The 14,338-nt window shown below is 46.8% G+C and overlaps 1 protein-coding gene across 5 annotated transcripts in view; it reads right to left on the reverse strand.

Moving 5' to 3' along the window:
- LOC142900475 (mediator of RNA polymerase II transcription subunit 13-like) overlaps positions 1 to 3,727 on the reverse strand; it is an 80,467-nt gene extending 76,740 nt beyond the window's left edge. For 3 of the 5 annotated variants that reach the window (XM_076044776.1, XM_076044775.1, XM_076044777.1), the window contains exon 1: positions 1,645 to 3,385. In XM_076044776.1, coding sequence (XP_075900891.1) covers positions 1,645 to 1,716 — 72 coding nt within the window. In that variant the 5' untranslated portion in view covers positions 1,717 to 3,385. Of the gene's footprint in view, positions 1 to 1,644; positions 3,387 to 3,709 lie in introns of those variants that run through there. The other 2 variants (XM_076044774.1, XM_076044778.1) reach the window with 2 other exon arrangements.
- Between the last annotated feature and the right edge of the window lie 10,611 nt (positions 3,728 to 14,338).

A 14,338-nucleotide genomic window follows, 5' to 3' on the forward strand; every position in this document is an offset into this window, starting at 1 on the left:
AAGGCACCGCTGCCTAGACTTCGACTAAATCATCATAGCGGGATGTGGGTCAAGAGCAACAATCGTTTGTAATGTTAATGTTTCCAGAAAAGAAAAAAGGTACCGTGATTCCAACTCTGTCCACAGTGGCACCAATAATCGATAATTAGGGAGGCTATTTCTAAAAAGAACACAGTGAAATTATTTTTCTTGAGGCATCCAGCAGCTCGACTGTGTCCTCTACCAGGCTCGCCGAGAGCCCTGATTGATGGTTATAAAAGCAAAGACAGGGAAAAAAAAAAGTTTCAAAATCTGCTTGGTTAAGGTTTCAAGGATTTCCCCACATGGTGCGGCTACCATAAAGTTTGGTTCTCGTCTCCAGGAACCGCCGAAACAAACACCGCAAGAATCCCTCACACGTGACATTCCTCCTCCTCTCGTGCTCCAAGATCTGGGCCGGGGGGCCACGCGAGAGAGGGCCCCCCGGTCGCTGGCCGGGCGACCTGCACGCTCACCTAAAAAGCCCTCAGGACCCCTGCGCTGTTGTGCTTCTTCTCGGCAGCCTGCGCCGGAGCTCAGGCTGCCGCATGCCTTTCCACTTGGCTGCCTGTCGTAGTAGGACAGTTTACTCGCTGATTGCAGGATGAGAAAGCGCTGAAAACACACAGCAGCCGTTCTCCTCTGCCCTTTGAAAGCAGGGACTTCTGGGAGGGGGTGGGGGGGGTGGGGGGGGAGGGAGTGAATAGCTGTGGAGTTAAAAAGAAAAAGAAAAACCGCCCTCCTCGGTTCAAAGAAGTGTTTAAAAATGTCCTTCTACACACACACACACACACACACACACACACACACACACACACACTGTCTGTCCGGATCCTAACAACCTTCCTGGCGTTCACACATCATTTTTTCCCCCTGCTTAATCTCCAAGAATCGGCGCGTTAAATCCCCCAACAGTTAGCCATATGAGAGCTAGCAGTGTCCTCTCCCTCTTTCCAAGCGAGTCGTTTCGCCGCCGCAACAGTGCCAGCTTCGATTCCAAGGAAACTATATTTATTTCTCAACAAAAAAAAGAGGAGAGGAGGAGGAGGAGGCGGGGAGGCATGATAATGGCTGGAGCGCAACGCACACTGTGATCGTGGTGAGAAAATGACTGATTATGCAGATAAACAATTGCACTAGCCAAAAAAAAAGCGGGATAAAAAATAATGTAAACAGAGAGCTAACAAATGGGCAGATCCATATTAAATGAATACAGAATTTTTTTTCACTAGCAAACAGGCAATAAAGTGACACACACACACACACAGAGCTCATGTCCTCCAATATCTCACAGTGTATGTGTGAACTGTGTGTGTGTGTGTGTGTGTGTGGAGATTCTTCTCCTCAGCACGCCACTAACCCGTGGTAATGATTACCGAATAACACCAGCTATTGGTTCACCTTTGTACGGCAGGCGCGTAGCAAGCAAGGCGGAGGGTGTGTGTGTGTGTGTGTGTGTGTGTGTGTGTGTGTTGGGGGCGGGATGGAGGGGGGTTTGATAGTGCCTAGCTACTATATCTCTCACAGCGACCGTCTATCACAAAACTGACTTCCGGGGGAAGGTGGGGGAGGGGAGGGGAGGGAGCGGGGAGGCGGGGAGGACAGCATGATTTACGGATACCGTACCAGTGAGAAGATGTTGGAGTGGCAGTCCTCGAGGCTCGCCCCGTTCGCCCCCCAGTTCGCCGTCGTAGTCATAATGTTCCGCCGTTGGGCTCGTCAGCGCCGGGCATGTCGAAATCCTACGTCGGCGTCGAGCATCGAGCAAGAGGGGCGGATTAGTCGGATCCCTTCACACGCCAAAGGAGCACAAAAAAACAAAGGAAATAATAATGATGACAAAAGATAAATAAATTATATATTTTTTAAAAAAAAAATTCTTGGGAAAATGGGGGTAGCAGAAGGGTGAGAGTCTGGTCACAGCTCCAAATAATAGACTCGGGGTTGTCGGCTGGAGGGACTGGGCGTATTCACAGAGAAGTGCAGAACGCATCCATGAGGAGGGGTGGGAAATAAAAAATATATATATATTTGGAAGAGAAAGGGGAAGCGGGGTTGGGTGGTGGTGGGTAGGGGGTTCCGACAACCGTGGGGAAGGGTCGCTTGTTTGTTTGCCTGCTTGTTTGTTTTTGTTGTTATCCACCAACAACAACAACAACGCAAAAAATAAAATAAAATCCACCAGTCGTGCGTGAGCGCGCCGCTCACAGCATTGTTCCGATCCAGGTCGGCCCGATTAGAAATGTGATCGTTGTCAAAGGCGGTGAGCGGAGGAGCGGATCCATTTCAGTGCGCGGCATATACACACGCGCGCGCGCACACACACACACACGCACGCACGCAGACACGCGCGCGCACTCTCTCCCTCTCCCTCTCTCTCACTCACTCACTCACACACGCGCGCGAGCACAGGAAGATCAGCCCATAGCAGTCGATCCACTGGAGGTTTTTTTCTTTTCTTTTATAGTTTCACCATCCGAACAGGAGCGTAATCCAGGCGCGCGCCGAGCCCCCCCCGTCTCTATGCGTCCATCCGGGGGAGCATGTAAGGAAGAATCCCCGGCAGCAGCCTCCAGGATCAGTCGGAGTTCCTCCCGCAGCTCCTCCGAAGCATAAAAATGTAGAGACGGAAAGGTGCAACAAATCCTCCTCTTCCTCTTCTTTCACGCCAAACAATCGAGTCGCGAGCCGAGGCGTCGCGTCGCGTCGCTCCCCCCCCCGCTCTTCACGCGGCGTATCCGATTCCGTCCGCTCCACGAGCTGATGCACCACTTGTGATAGTTTTCGAGAATTGCACGAGCTATTTTTAGCCGTTCTTTCTTACCACAACCGTCCCCTCTCGCTCGCTCTCGCTCGCTCGCTCTCTCTCTCTGGCACGCACGCGCGCACAATGTAACCCAGCCTTCTTCTTCTTCTCTTCTTCTCCTTCTTGCCTCCCCTTTTTCTGCCTTTGCCTGGCGCAAACAGGCGCTGCGAGCGAGAGGAGGAGGAGGAGGAGGAATGTTTTAATCCCTCTGTTGCTCTCGTGTTGTTGAGACGGAGAGCGCGCGAGGAAAAGCAGGGCGCGCGGAAACGAGCAGCCGAGGCTGCTGCTGTTGCTGCTCGGCAGGGCGGACAAAAAGTCTTGTGGATCCCCGGTAACCCCGAATCATCAGTCCAACACGGCCAGGGGAGAAGAAGAAGTGGGGGCGGGGGGAAACACTCCTCGGCTCAGCGTGTGTGTGTGTGTGTGTGTGTGTGTGTGTGTGTGTGTGTGTGTGTGTGTGTGTGTGTGTGTGTGTGTGAAGGCTCCACCAGCAGCAGGAGACAGAAGCAAGAGGAGGAGGAGGAGGAGGGTTTGAAAAAAAAAAAATCCTTCCTTCCTCTCAGTTTTTTTTTTTAATATCCTTACGAAACGTCCTGTTATGTTTTGTCTGCAGCGCGCGTGTCTGTGTGTGCCACTCTACGCGCTCCAACACCACATATAATACATATAATCTAAAAATGCGCGCGCGTGTGTGTGTGTGTGTGTGTTTATGTGTGTGGGAATCGGTGAGATTATTGTGCGAAAATGCAGCGCCGGAGCACAAGTGTCAGTCCTCGTCTGGCGGCGCTGCAGCTGCACAATCAGCCCTCCACCTCCTGCTCCCTCCCTCTCTCCCCCTCTCTCTCTCTCTCTCTCTCTCACTCTCTCTCTTCACGCCAAACGCACCGGCAGCGTGTCCGCCTCCTCCTTGTCCGGAGATGATGGCTGCCGCTGCTGGATTATTGAATTAGATCCGCAGACATGTGCGTCGCTTCCCGGCCAACCACCACCGCCGCTGCCGCCGCTCGTTGTCTCAGCACAGCCTCGGCCGTGCACGACTGTTGCCACAACAAGCACAGATGATAGTTATTGTTGCAGCGGTTGTAGTTGTGGTTATTAATCTATAACCAAAGAGTCGACTGTGTCAATCGCACCCTCACAGTGTCTCATCGCTTCCCTCTCTCTCTCTCTCGCTCTCTCTCTCTCTCTTTATTTCTCCCTTCCTCTCCCCCCCCTCTCCTTCCGTGCGCGATGGTCCAGCCCACCGCGCATTGTAATGTAATGGCGGTCGGAAGCGAGCTGCCGAGACTCGCCTTCCTATTTGGCCAAGTTCGCGCCCACGTGATCAAAGTCACGGATTATACAGTAGTGTTTGGCGTCTGTTTGATAGAGACGCACGGCGTGCGCGGCGACGCAGCGGCGTGCGGCCTTTGTTGCTGGAGTCTTTTGTTGTCGATGTTCCGTCGACGTGGTGAAAGAATCATCATGTTATTTATTGACAATCTGTGACCGTCTACATTTGTTTGGTTTATGCTTGTGTTAATGTGTCATATGCACAGCAGATTCTTACATTGTGTAGTTGTTGTGTAGTATATAGTGTAGTAGTCTAGTATAGTGTACAGTTGTAGTTTTTTGTATATAGTATAGTATATAAATTGTAGCATATATATATATATGCACATGTGTATATATACTGTATATGTGTATATATACAGTTGTAGTATAATGTATATGTAGTATATATACACATATTGTGTGTGTGTGTATATATGTGTATATACATATATATATATATATATATATATATATATATATATATATATACATATATATTGGTATTATGATATATATTGTAGTAGTAGTATAGCATAGTCTGTAGTTGTAGTTTTTTTTTCATTTTCATGGATCTGTGCAGTCACCCTGTGATGCTTTTGTTTTGGTTTGTTATTAAATAGAAATTGTGAGTACGTGTGTGTTATTATATGATGTAACTGCGTTCTCACAACAGAGGATGTGACAGAATAGAGGTCAGAGTGACTTACTGAGCTCATGCTGCCGTTTCATAAGCGGCGTCTATGTAGGTTAGATTTACACTCACCAAATTCATGACATCACCGCTCTCCCCTCTGCTCTGCGCTGCCGCACGCTTATTCCCACAGACGGGAAATCAATTGGAATTGTATTTCAGGGCAGCACGCGCCGTTTTGTGCGCTGGCAAACATGTGTACACGCGCAAGCACTGGAGCGATCTGCGCGTAAATATCTTTGGCAGCGCACGTATTTCAGCCTTCTTCAGAGCACATCAAAAAAAAAAGAGGAAAAATACCAAATCAATTATGTTTAATTAATAATGAAATAGCTAATATCAAAGGCGTCTGTTATTTTTTTTAAATAGATAAATTAATAATACACCAGCTGAGCTCCGTCTACATTATTAAGGATACAAAACTGCAGCACAAACTAGCTGCACAGCATCAAACAGCAGACAGACAAATTTAGAGATTAGCGGGAATTATGTGCACTGAGCCAGATTCTTCCCAGCAGGAGGTGGAGGGAAATAAAAGGCTGAAAAAAATAGATATGTGTGACATCAGATTAATTAAGATATCGCGCATTCTGCTTTTTCTTTTTTGGGCTGTCAAATTAGTTAATCTCAATGTTCTAATCAGGTCTAAATCTGGTAGAAAACACAGCACTTAGAGATTGTATCTATAAACTGAATCGCTGTTAGGTTGACAAGTTTTGCAAATTGGCTTCAGGGGCAGTGACAGTGTTGTTGTTGTTTTTTGTTTGTTTGTTTGTTTGACATGAGGCAGATTTAAATCCTATTTTTACAGCATGTTCAACTTTTTTTCCAGGCTGCTGTGTTCCATCCTTGGAAGTTTGTTTATCTTGTTTGTGAAAGAGCTCTATTGTCCTGTTATTTTCTCCCGCTGACCCAAATCCAAAGGGGGTATTAGCGTCGCCCCAAGTTTTTTTTTGCAGTGAAGTGAACGAAATGAAGGATTCCGAGACCTCAGTATAGATTTATTTGAGGACTGATTTGGATCTGTTAGCTTCAGTTATGCAAAGAGCTGGGAATTGATGAGCTACAGATGTTCTTATAATGAATCCAATACTTTATTAATTTATTTAATGACGTCTTTGTCCTTTAACGGCTGGGAATTGTTCTGGACGTGAGTGACGTGCACACTGGGAACCTTTTATCCTGCCATCAGACTCTCCTCTAGCGGATTTCATTAGCATGTCAGCGCGACAGCTGAGAATATATTCCAGGCTAACGCAGCTGTGTGACAAGTAAAGTTGCTTCCTGTCTGTCAGCTTTTCTATCAACTCTGTAGTAAGAAAAAAAGAAACAGCCAATAATAATAATAATAGCGGCGGCGCTCTCCAGAAGTCAGACGTGGTCTTTAGCGTGCTGGACAGGAGACGTGTCATTTACTGCCTCTCGCAAAAATTCAGCCATCAAAAGGATGTGGCCTGGAGTTGAGTCAGCAGAGGAAATCAGTGGCGGAATTCACGCTGTTTGTCACACGCGTTCCACTCTTCAGATAATTACTAAGAACAGCAGAATCTGCCTAATCAGCGTCATCTAATCATCCACTTCATCATCGACTTCTGTGTCTGACAAAAATCTTTGTGAGTGACACCCATGTGGGTTTTTTTTAAGAGCACTTTTTTAGGGCAGATGCCGACGTTATTTGACTTGCCAAAACCAGAAAAAAAAAGTACATCCGGCAAAACTCTACCGCAACTAGACTTGTTTTGAAACATTTCCTCCAGCTGATGTCGAGCATGAACAGACAACAACGAATTTTCACTGAAGAGAAAAAAAGGGGGGAAAAAAACACGGTGTGAAAATAACACACTTCACCCATCTGCGTTCATCCCGGCGCTTGTTATTTACCGCACCTTGTTAATTTATTCAAAGGGAGATTAAGTGAAACGTCCACAATGTTCTTTTTGCAGAGCTCCGCACTAGCAACACACAAACACACATCCGCCTATCGGCTCCATCCCCAAACAAAACACATTGTCTAGACAAACACATTATCTTTAATCAGCGCATTGATGCATCTTTTCTCCTCTCCGACAGATCAAGTCAGCGGGGGCCTGATGAGGGGAAATACGTGGCGTATTGAAATAGATTTATTCAAAGTGATAGCATCTCATCGCATCAGCGCCACGCCAAGTGTGCCAAACTGTGCGCGAGACTCTTTTGAAAGCCTTTATGGATGTATCGAACAGAAGGAAGGAAGGAAGAAAAACACGCCGGCCGTACGTGCACACTCACGCACGCACACACACACTGCTGCTCCAAATGAGTCCTGGATCATTCCTGGAGCAAAAGGATCAATAGCTGCCAGGCTAAGCCCTCGCTCATCCATCTGATTCATATCTCTCCCCTCTGCTTTGCGGCTCGGGGAAGAACTCAGCCGAGGGAAAAGCTTCTGATGCTCTGAGGCAACGTGTACCAGCTGCAAGCGGTTTGTTTTCTCAAACAGGAAAAATAAGGCGGCTTGGACCGACTAATAACAGATCGTCATGGCACTAAAATCCCCCAGTATGTCACCGCCCGACCATCTACATCAGGCTGAGCGGCAGTTAATGAAGTGGCGTTCAAGCCCTCGCATTGTGGATAAATACACTGGATCCTCCTACTTCAAAATTCCAACAGGTAAATACCCGGCTTTCTAGTGAGAGGGTGTAAACAGAGGGCTAAATACGATGACTTCACAATGAATTAGTTGTGCTCTGCTGCACAATGTCCAGGATGGGGAATGTCCTGAAAACAGAGCAGGCAACACAAAAGCATGCCTGCTACCTCAAATGTTTACTGCCCAATCACACTGGCCAGCACTGAATCTGGGTGACAAAACTATATAGAGTGTTTCCTGCCCTACTGGTTCCATGCCTTGACTTTACAAGGTCCAACAAAGTGCCAGTTGTATCAGCGAGCGACTGTAAACTCGAGAGTTGTTGCAGAAAGCTGCTGTTTCCTGGAGTTCCGTCGAGGGTTTTTCTTTTGTTTGCTTGTTTGTTCTGTGCATAAATGACCGTGCAGAGCTGCTGCTCCAAGGACTGGGATGAAAAACAAAGATTTGAGAATGACTATAGCACGGGGCCTATAAGTTTGCATGAAATTAACATAACTAACATGATGGGCGAGAGAGAGAGAAAAAAATAATCACACAAACGGTTGCTTGTGCAAGCAGGAATTCTCGTACGAGGGGTCGAAACGGCTCAGATCAGCGTGACTAAAAACACGTCTCAAGGTCCGTAAACTATCGCATATCTGTCACGGCGACAAGCGCATCAACATGTTTGTCTCAGCAACAAGAACAACAGCCCCTCAAATCATCAGTTTAGCTCAAACGCTCTTTACAAGAGGCTTCTCTGCATGGACACGGAGGACGTGTTTGCCATTTACGCCCGGGGAGAGATGAGTCTCACTGGAGAACAAGCGGTGGCACCGGCAGTATCTTCATTAGTGATTGATGGAAGGACGGCGCGCGCCGACTTAACACACACCTCGCAGCGAATTCTCCCCATGAAAATCAGATGAGAGGGTTTTTTTCTCTCTTTTTTCCAGGTCTCTCTCTCTCTCTCTCTCTCTCTCTCTCTCTCTCTCTCTCTCTCTCTCTCTCTCTCTCTCTCTCTCTCTCTCTCTCTCTCTCTCTCTCTCTCTCTCTCTCTCTCTCTCTCTCTCTCTCTCTCTCTCTCTCTCTCTCTCTCTCTCTCTCACACCTCTCTGGCATTTCCTGGAGCGCGGCGAGGTCTGGCTGAGAAGAATAGATGGTATGCATTATAATGAACATGGGCTGACACCGCCTCATCCATCACCGCGCCCGGGAAAATTATAGCAAGCGCCACGGCGAGAAAGGCAGAGAAAGGCAGAGAGAGAGAGAGAGAGAGAGAGAGAGAGAGACGGCGAGAGACTTTAAATCACGGGGAGCTGCGCAGGTCTTCCCGGACCGTCATCAACTCATCGCTGTTGTTTTCCAACTGCCCGCTCTACTTATGGCGCCGCGCTCGCAGCGGGGGGGTGGGGGGGTCGGGCTGGGGGATGGGGGCAGGGGGAGGGCGTCTCCTTGTCTTGCTCGCACTGTAGTCCCCCCACCCCCACCCTCACCTCACCCCTTCCTGCTCTCCGTCCATCCGTCAGGCCTCGGAGAAGCTTCGTCTCTGCGCCACCAAGGTGTGGCCGCTGCGAGTCGCAGGTCGTGCACTGAAGTCTGAATCTGAATCTGAATCCCAAAGATCCAACAAACTGTTTTACCAGGACTTAATGAGAAACTACAAACACAAACAGACCAGCAGCTTCTTCTTCATTTTGGTTCCATCCTGCTGAACTACTTCAGGGATTTATTTTATTCTTTGCTACTGGTAGTTGGAACAGTCAGCAGCGGCTTCCACCCCTTGCTCCTTGAAAGGATCCGGACTTGACCAATCGTATTCTGACAGGTAGTAAATGCTTCCGATCCAGCTGCTTGGCGTTGTTAAAACACACACACACACACACACACACACTGAGTTGAAACGTACAATGCTTGAGTAGACGCCAGCTGTGGTTCTGCTGTAAGCATTATGGCAGCGTAGCGTCTTAGTTTCAGCCACAGGCTCCTTGATGCAAATCAAGAGGAGTTTCTCAGCCATCGCCTCGTTTCCACGTCACTGTCAGGGGATTTTTCATTTGGGATTTTTTTTCTTACACGATACCTCGTCTCTTTCAACATTTCAGGAAAAATGTTTTCACTTTATTTTATTTTTTTTATAGATAAACTGCTCAAATGAGAGTTTTGGTTGCAGGATGAAGTAAGAGGACGGCGCAGCACAACCTGCCGACAGAGACGGAGGCTGTGACCTCTGCGTCTGGAGCTGCACTCTCAACACTGACACCAGGATGTGCGAGAATGTTGAAAAGCAAATCAGATTCTTGGTTTCGGCACCTGGAGCAGCTGTGCAGGCCGAATGAGTCAACTAGAGGCATTTTACTGACCAACTAATTTGCTAAATATGTAAAAAAGAATAATAAAAAGAAGAAGTTGAAAATTGAACACGGCAAACGGCAAAGTCAATTTCGGCCTAATTCTGCGCCTGTGGTGATCACAGGCACAAAAATCAGAGCAGGCGAACACATTTGTGTAACATTAATTTAACTTGGCTTCTTGCGGCTCTCGGGGATTTTTTTAATTAGTCGAGTCTTTTCTATCAAAGGATGCCGCGGAGGTGGCTGCGCGCTTGTTTACCTGCTCCCGTTGTGTGTGTGCGTGTGAGCACGCCGGGGTTCTTCTGTGGTCCCAAGCCATTCGCTCAGCCTGGGTGAAGACTCTTGTAATGGTGTTTCCGCGGCATATTGATTTCACGATGGGCAGGCAATGTCTTTGTGGGATTACTCGAGAGATGGGGAAATTAGATGTTATCTGCCAACAACAGAGGACGGGGAATCATACGGCTGCTCTTATCTGATTCCAAAAACGGATGTCAAGCTGTCAAAGCCCCCGGTGCACGGACGCCACACACACGCACACACACACACACACACACACACACACACACACACACACACACACACACACACACACACACACACACACACACACACACACACACAGACGCTGCAGACAAGACTGTAACCACCGAATCAAGTGCAAAGGAGGCGGAAAAGAAAATATAGATTTTAATTTGAATTGCTAAGTAGCCGGGGAAGTAATGCAGAGGATACAGCCTGAAGGTTAGAAGCGAGGCCTTTTAATCCCCTGTTGCCCCACTGAACCTCCTCTGTGATCGCGATGGAAACCCGGCTGACGCCAAAGAGCAGAAGGAGTAGCGGGCCGAGCCGCCGCCGCCCCTCCATGTCCGCAGACTGGCGCGGCTCCAAGTGACCGGCCGAGCATTTACACTCGGCTGCACCGTCTGATGCCACCTGAGCAGAATTTCAGCAGCGGGCCTCGAAGCTCCTCATGCATATTGCATCGACGGAGGCTCCGGCTCTCACCGCTCTCGTGTTCTCCTAATTCATTTCACGACGGAAAAAAAAAAAAAAAAAAGGAGAGAAAGCTCCCTTCAGTCCGCACGCAGAGCTTCACCGAGTCAGGTACCGCCACTCCGACACGGAACACTGTCTTAGCCACTGCTCGGGTTCGAATCCCCTCAGGTCGACGCGTATCGATTCACCTGGATGGCAATTATTCCTGGTATCGTGCCGCCAAGGTAAAGGTGACTGACTCTGAGCGTATGATGGATGTTGCAGGCGCCGACCGACGTGTGGAGCTGGCTGTTAACAAGAACATTGTTCTACGGCTTTATTGTTAGTCGTTGTTGCAGCATTAGTGGTAGAATTCACAGCAGCAGCAGCACGACAAGGAAGTCGTTATGTTATAAAAGGCCATGGTGTTTATGTTGAAGGTGTCGCATCGCAAACGAGAAGGTTGTTTTACGGATATGTTATTCACATTTAATACAGGGTGTCATCGTTTCGCAGGCCAATAAGTTTGGCATTTCTTGTTGTAATAATCTCAAATGTTGACAGAATGTATAGAAACAGATCGAGATTTTATATTTAATGTTTCATTTTTGGTCTGTTTTCAAGTTGAACCATGCCATTCACTCCCAAAGAGACCCAAACAGTCACCCAGTTGTGATACGGTACACCCGGTTGACATGTGCCCTGTCACAGGTGGTGCATATATTAAACACTTGTGAAATTAGTTGCATAGTTTAATACCTAAACTGTTCAATGTCATTGAGCTAGACTTAGTAGTTTTCAAGATAATTGCTTTTAAAATGATGTCAAACTTTTTGGGACACCCTGTATTATTATTAGTAGTAGTGGTAGCAGTATAAGTGTTAGTGGTCACATGCTGTGGTAATAAAGCAAATGAATTAGGCTCTTGTGCAGCTGGTTATTGGTTTTGTTGTGTTAATAAGTTCTGATAATTCTGACATCTCGTTTTTTTTTTAAATAATTTTAATGCTTATTATTCCTTTTTATCGTGTGAAGAGGCTTTTCTTGGTTGAACTCGCCTCTTGTCATTTGATGATAAGTGGTGAACTGTGTTTTTTTTTTTTTAAAGCTGAAAGAATGAATATATATCATACAAATAAAATGCTAATTTCCTCCTCTTTTAAGCATTTAAAAAAAAGAAAACCTTCGCTGATAATAGCTCCATCGGGCAGGATTCTCTGCGCTCTTTGCATTCTCGTTACGGAGACAGCCACTGATATTTATTAGTTTAATGTGCAGTGGCACGGCTGCGGCCTTGCCCTCTATTTTTTACAGCTCGGCCTTATTCCTTTTGTGCCGTGATTTGATGTGCCGTGATTGTCTTTTGTTTCCTTTTTGCTCACAGCATAAAATCCTTCATGAAAATCAATCCAAACGCGGCGCGCTCGTCTCTTCCTCAAAACGTAGCCTTCTGCTGACCTCAATAAATCGGCGGGTGAGCGTCAAACATTTTCGGTTAGTGCCCTTAAAGTGGCCTTTCGGCAAACACAGTCCCACACTGAAAGGGAGGGGGGGCGGCTCAGACTGTGCGTGTGTGTGTACACTTCTTGCCTCCTGTTTGGGGGAAACATATCCTGGGAACACGGCTGGTGATTAGTGATATTAATGCTGCGAGACGTTAGTTGTGGCGTCTTGGTTGGGTTTTGTTTTGTTTTTTTCCTCGGTCGATTTGTGAATAGAGGTCAGGTTAAGGTTGCGGTCAGGCAGGAAATGGTTTTGAGGTCAAAGGTCAGAGTCAGAGCAAGGAGGAGGAGCGGTGCACGTAGCAGCAGCCATAATAAAATAATTTGCCGCTGCATTTGTTCAACAATTTGCGTGTCTGCAAATTTAGATTTTATTTTGATAGATAGATAGATAGATAGATAGATAGATAGATAGATACTCTTTAAACATTTTAATACGTGGAAAGATAAATTGAGATAAATTGGAGATAAATTGAGCAAGATAAAAAAGGATTAGGCTGCATTTTTGCAGGCTGCAAACAGGGGGCTAAATATGCCGCTGTCTGGAGCTTTCTGGTTATCACATGACACCCTAAAGGTACCAAAATATGTGATTTTCTTTTTTGTTTCAGCGACACGACTCACAGCAGCTTTGATTTCACAAAGTTCATTATGCTCCGTGATGCTGAACTACTACCCGCGCCTGCAAGTGTGACGGCTGATTATTTTGGCCGCTCTTGTGGTTTTGTGCATCTGGCCGCATGAGCGACGGGTCAGTGGGGGTGGAGGCCTTAAAAAAAAGAGCTGGAATGGGAATTCCTGGGGAGGGGTGAGACACAGAGTGAAGTGGAAGAAGAAGGGGAAGAGAGGGAGGTCTTTTGGCCACTTGTGGCCTTCACAACCGGGGTACAAATCATAGAGGGACATGGCAATCTGAGTGACAGATGAACAATGCTTCTATTTTGCAGCCCCCTGTGAACAGGCCCATCCATCATGGGAGGGGAGATTAATTCAATTCATCAGCTTTTTGTCTCCTTGGGCCCCCTAATGCCACCTTTTATTGCCTGAGGGGGGTTTATAAATGTTTGTGGACTTGATCTGAGCCCACTTGCTTGACACTGAATTAAAACATTACTCTTTTTACACAGGGGTTTTTTTTCTCTCCCTTTTTTCTTTTTTTGGCGCCAACAGCCTCCCTGCCAATTCTGCCATAATTCCGACCAAGATTAATTGTTACGGTGAGGGAGACCCTCGCCAAAGGGAACCAATGGGAACTTTGCAAACTGGAGTTTATTATAGTGAGTTCATGTCAGCAGCAGGCCGCAGGCAGAAAGAGTGGGGTTGTTTCAAAGAGCCCAAAACTCTTAATGGAGGAGCTGTAACAACACATGCAATTTTTATAGGAGGATACAGCAAACCATTTGGCTCTGGTACTATTTTGATATACAAGTATTCATGAAACTTCTAATCGGTATTCACTTAAAGAATTAAGAAGCGTGTTCTTCATTTCGTGAGACAGAAGCCATTAATGGCACATTGGCGATCCTTATACAACTTCTTTAAAATATTTATATCTGGGAACAAATGCGCGTACTAAAAGAACCGCTTGAAATGGGGGTAAACACGTGTTAGTGGTGCCCTCTACTGGCCATTAAGATGAATTACTCATCTTAATGGCCATTTTAGTATTTTGTTTTTTGTGAGCAATGAGTCGTTTTTAATTAGTTTGTATAAGCTGAACGCATTTAGGACCAAACAAAAGCTGAATGAATTATTAAAACTGTCTATTTTGATGTGCATCTCAGAACAAATCAATCAAAAGAAAGCAAAAGCTGTCTTGTCCCCACTCTCCACACTGATACGTTTGGACAGCCTTGAACTAACAGGATTATTGTTTGTGTTTTCAATGCGCCAGCCTAAGTGGACAATCTTTTTAAAGCAAAAAGGCAAAAAAAGGCAGTTCATCGCCCACCTTCTGGAACCAGCGTGGCCGAGGCGCTCTGCCCGGTTCCCCTTTGTCCACTTTCGCTGAACACAAAGGCACCGCGTCGCCTTTATCCGCTGACCTCAGGTGACCCTCTTGAG

This window comes from Nelusetta ayraudi, unplaced genomic scaffold, assembly GCF_046127955.1.
Source record: "Nelusetta ayraudi isolate G7.1 ecotype Tasmania unplaced genomic scaffold, CSIRO-AGI_Nayr_v1 ptg000083l, whole genome shotgun sequence".
Lineage (NCBI taxonomy): Eukaryota > Metazoa > Chordata > Actinopteri > Tetraodontiformes > Monacanthidae > Nelusetta > Nelusetta ayraudi.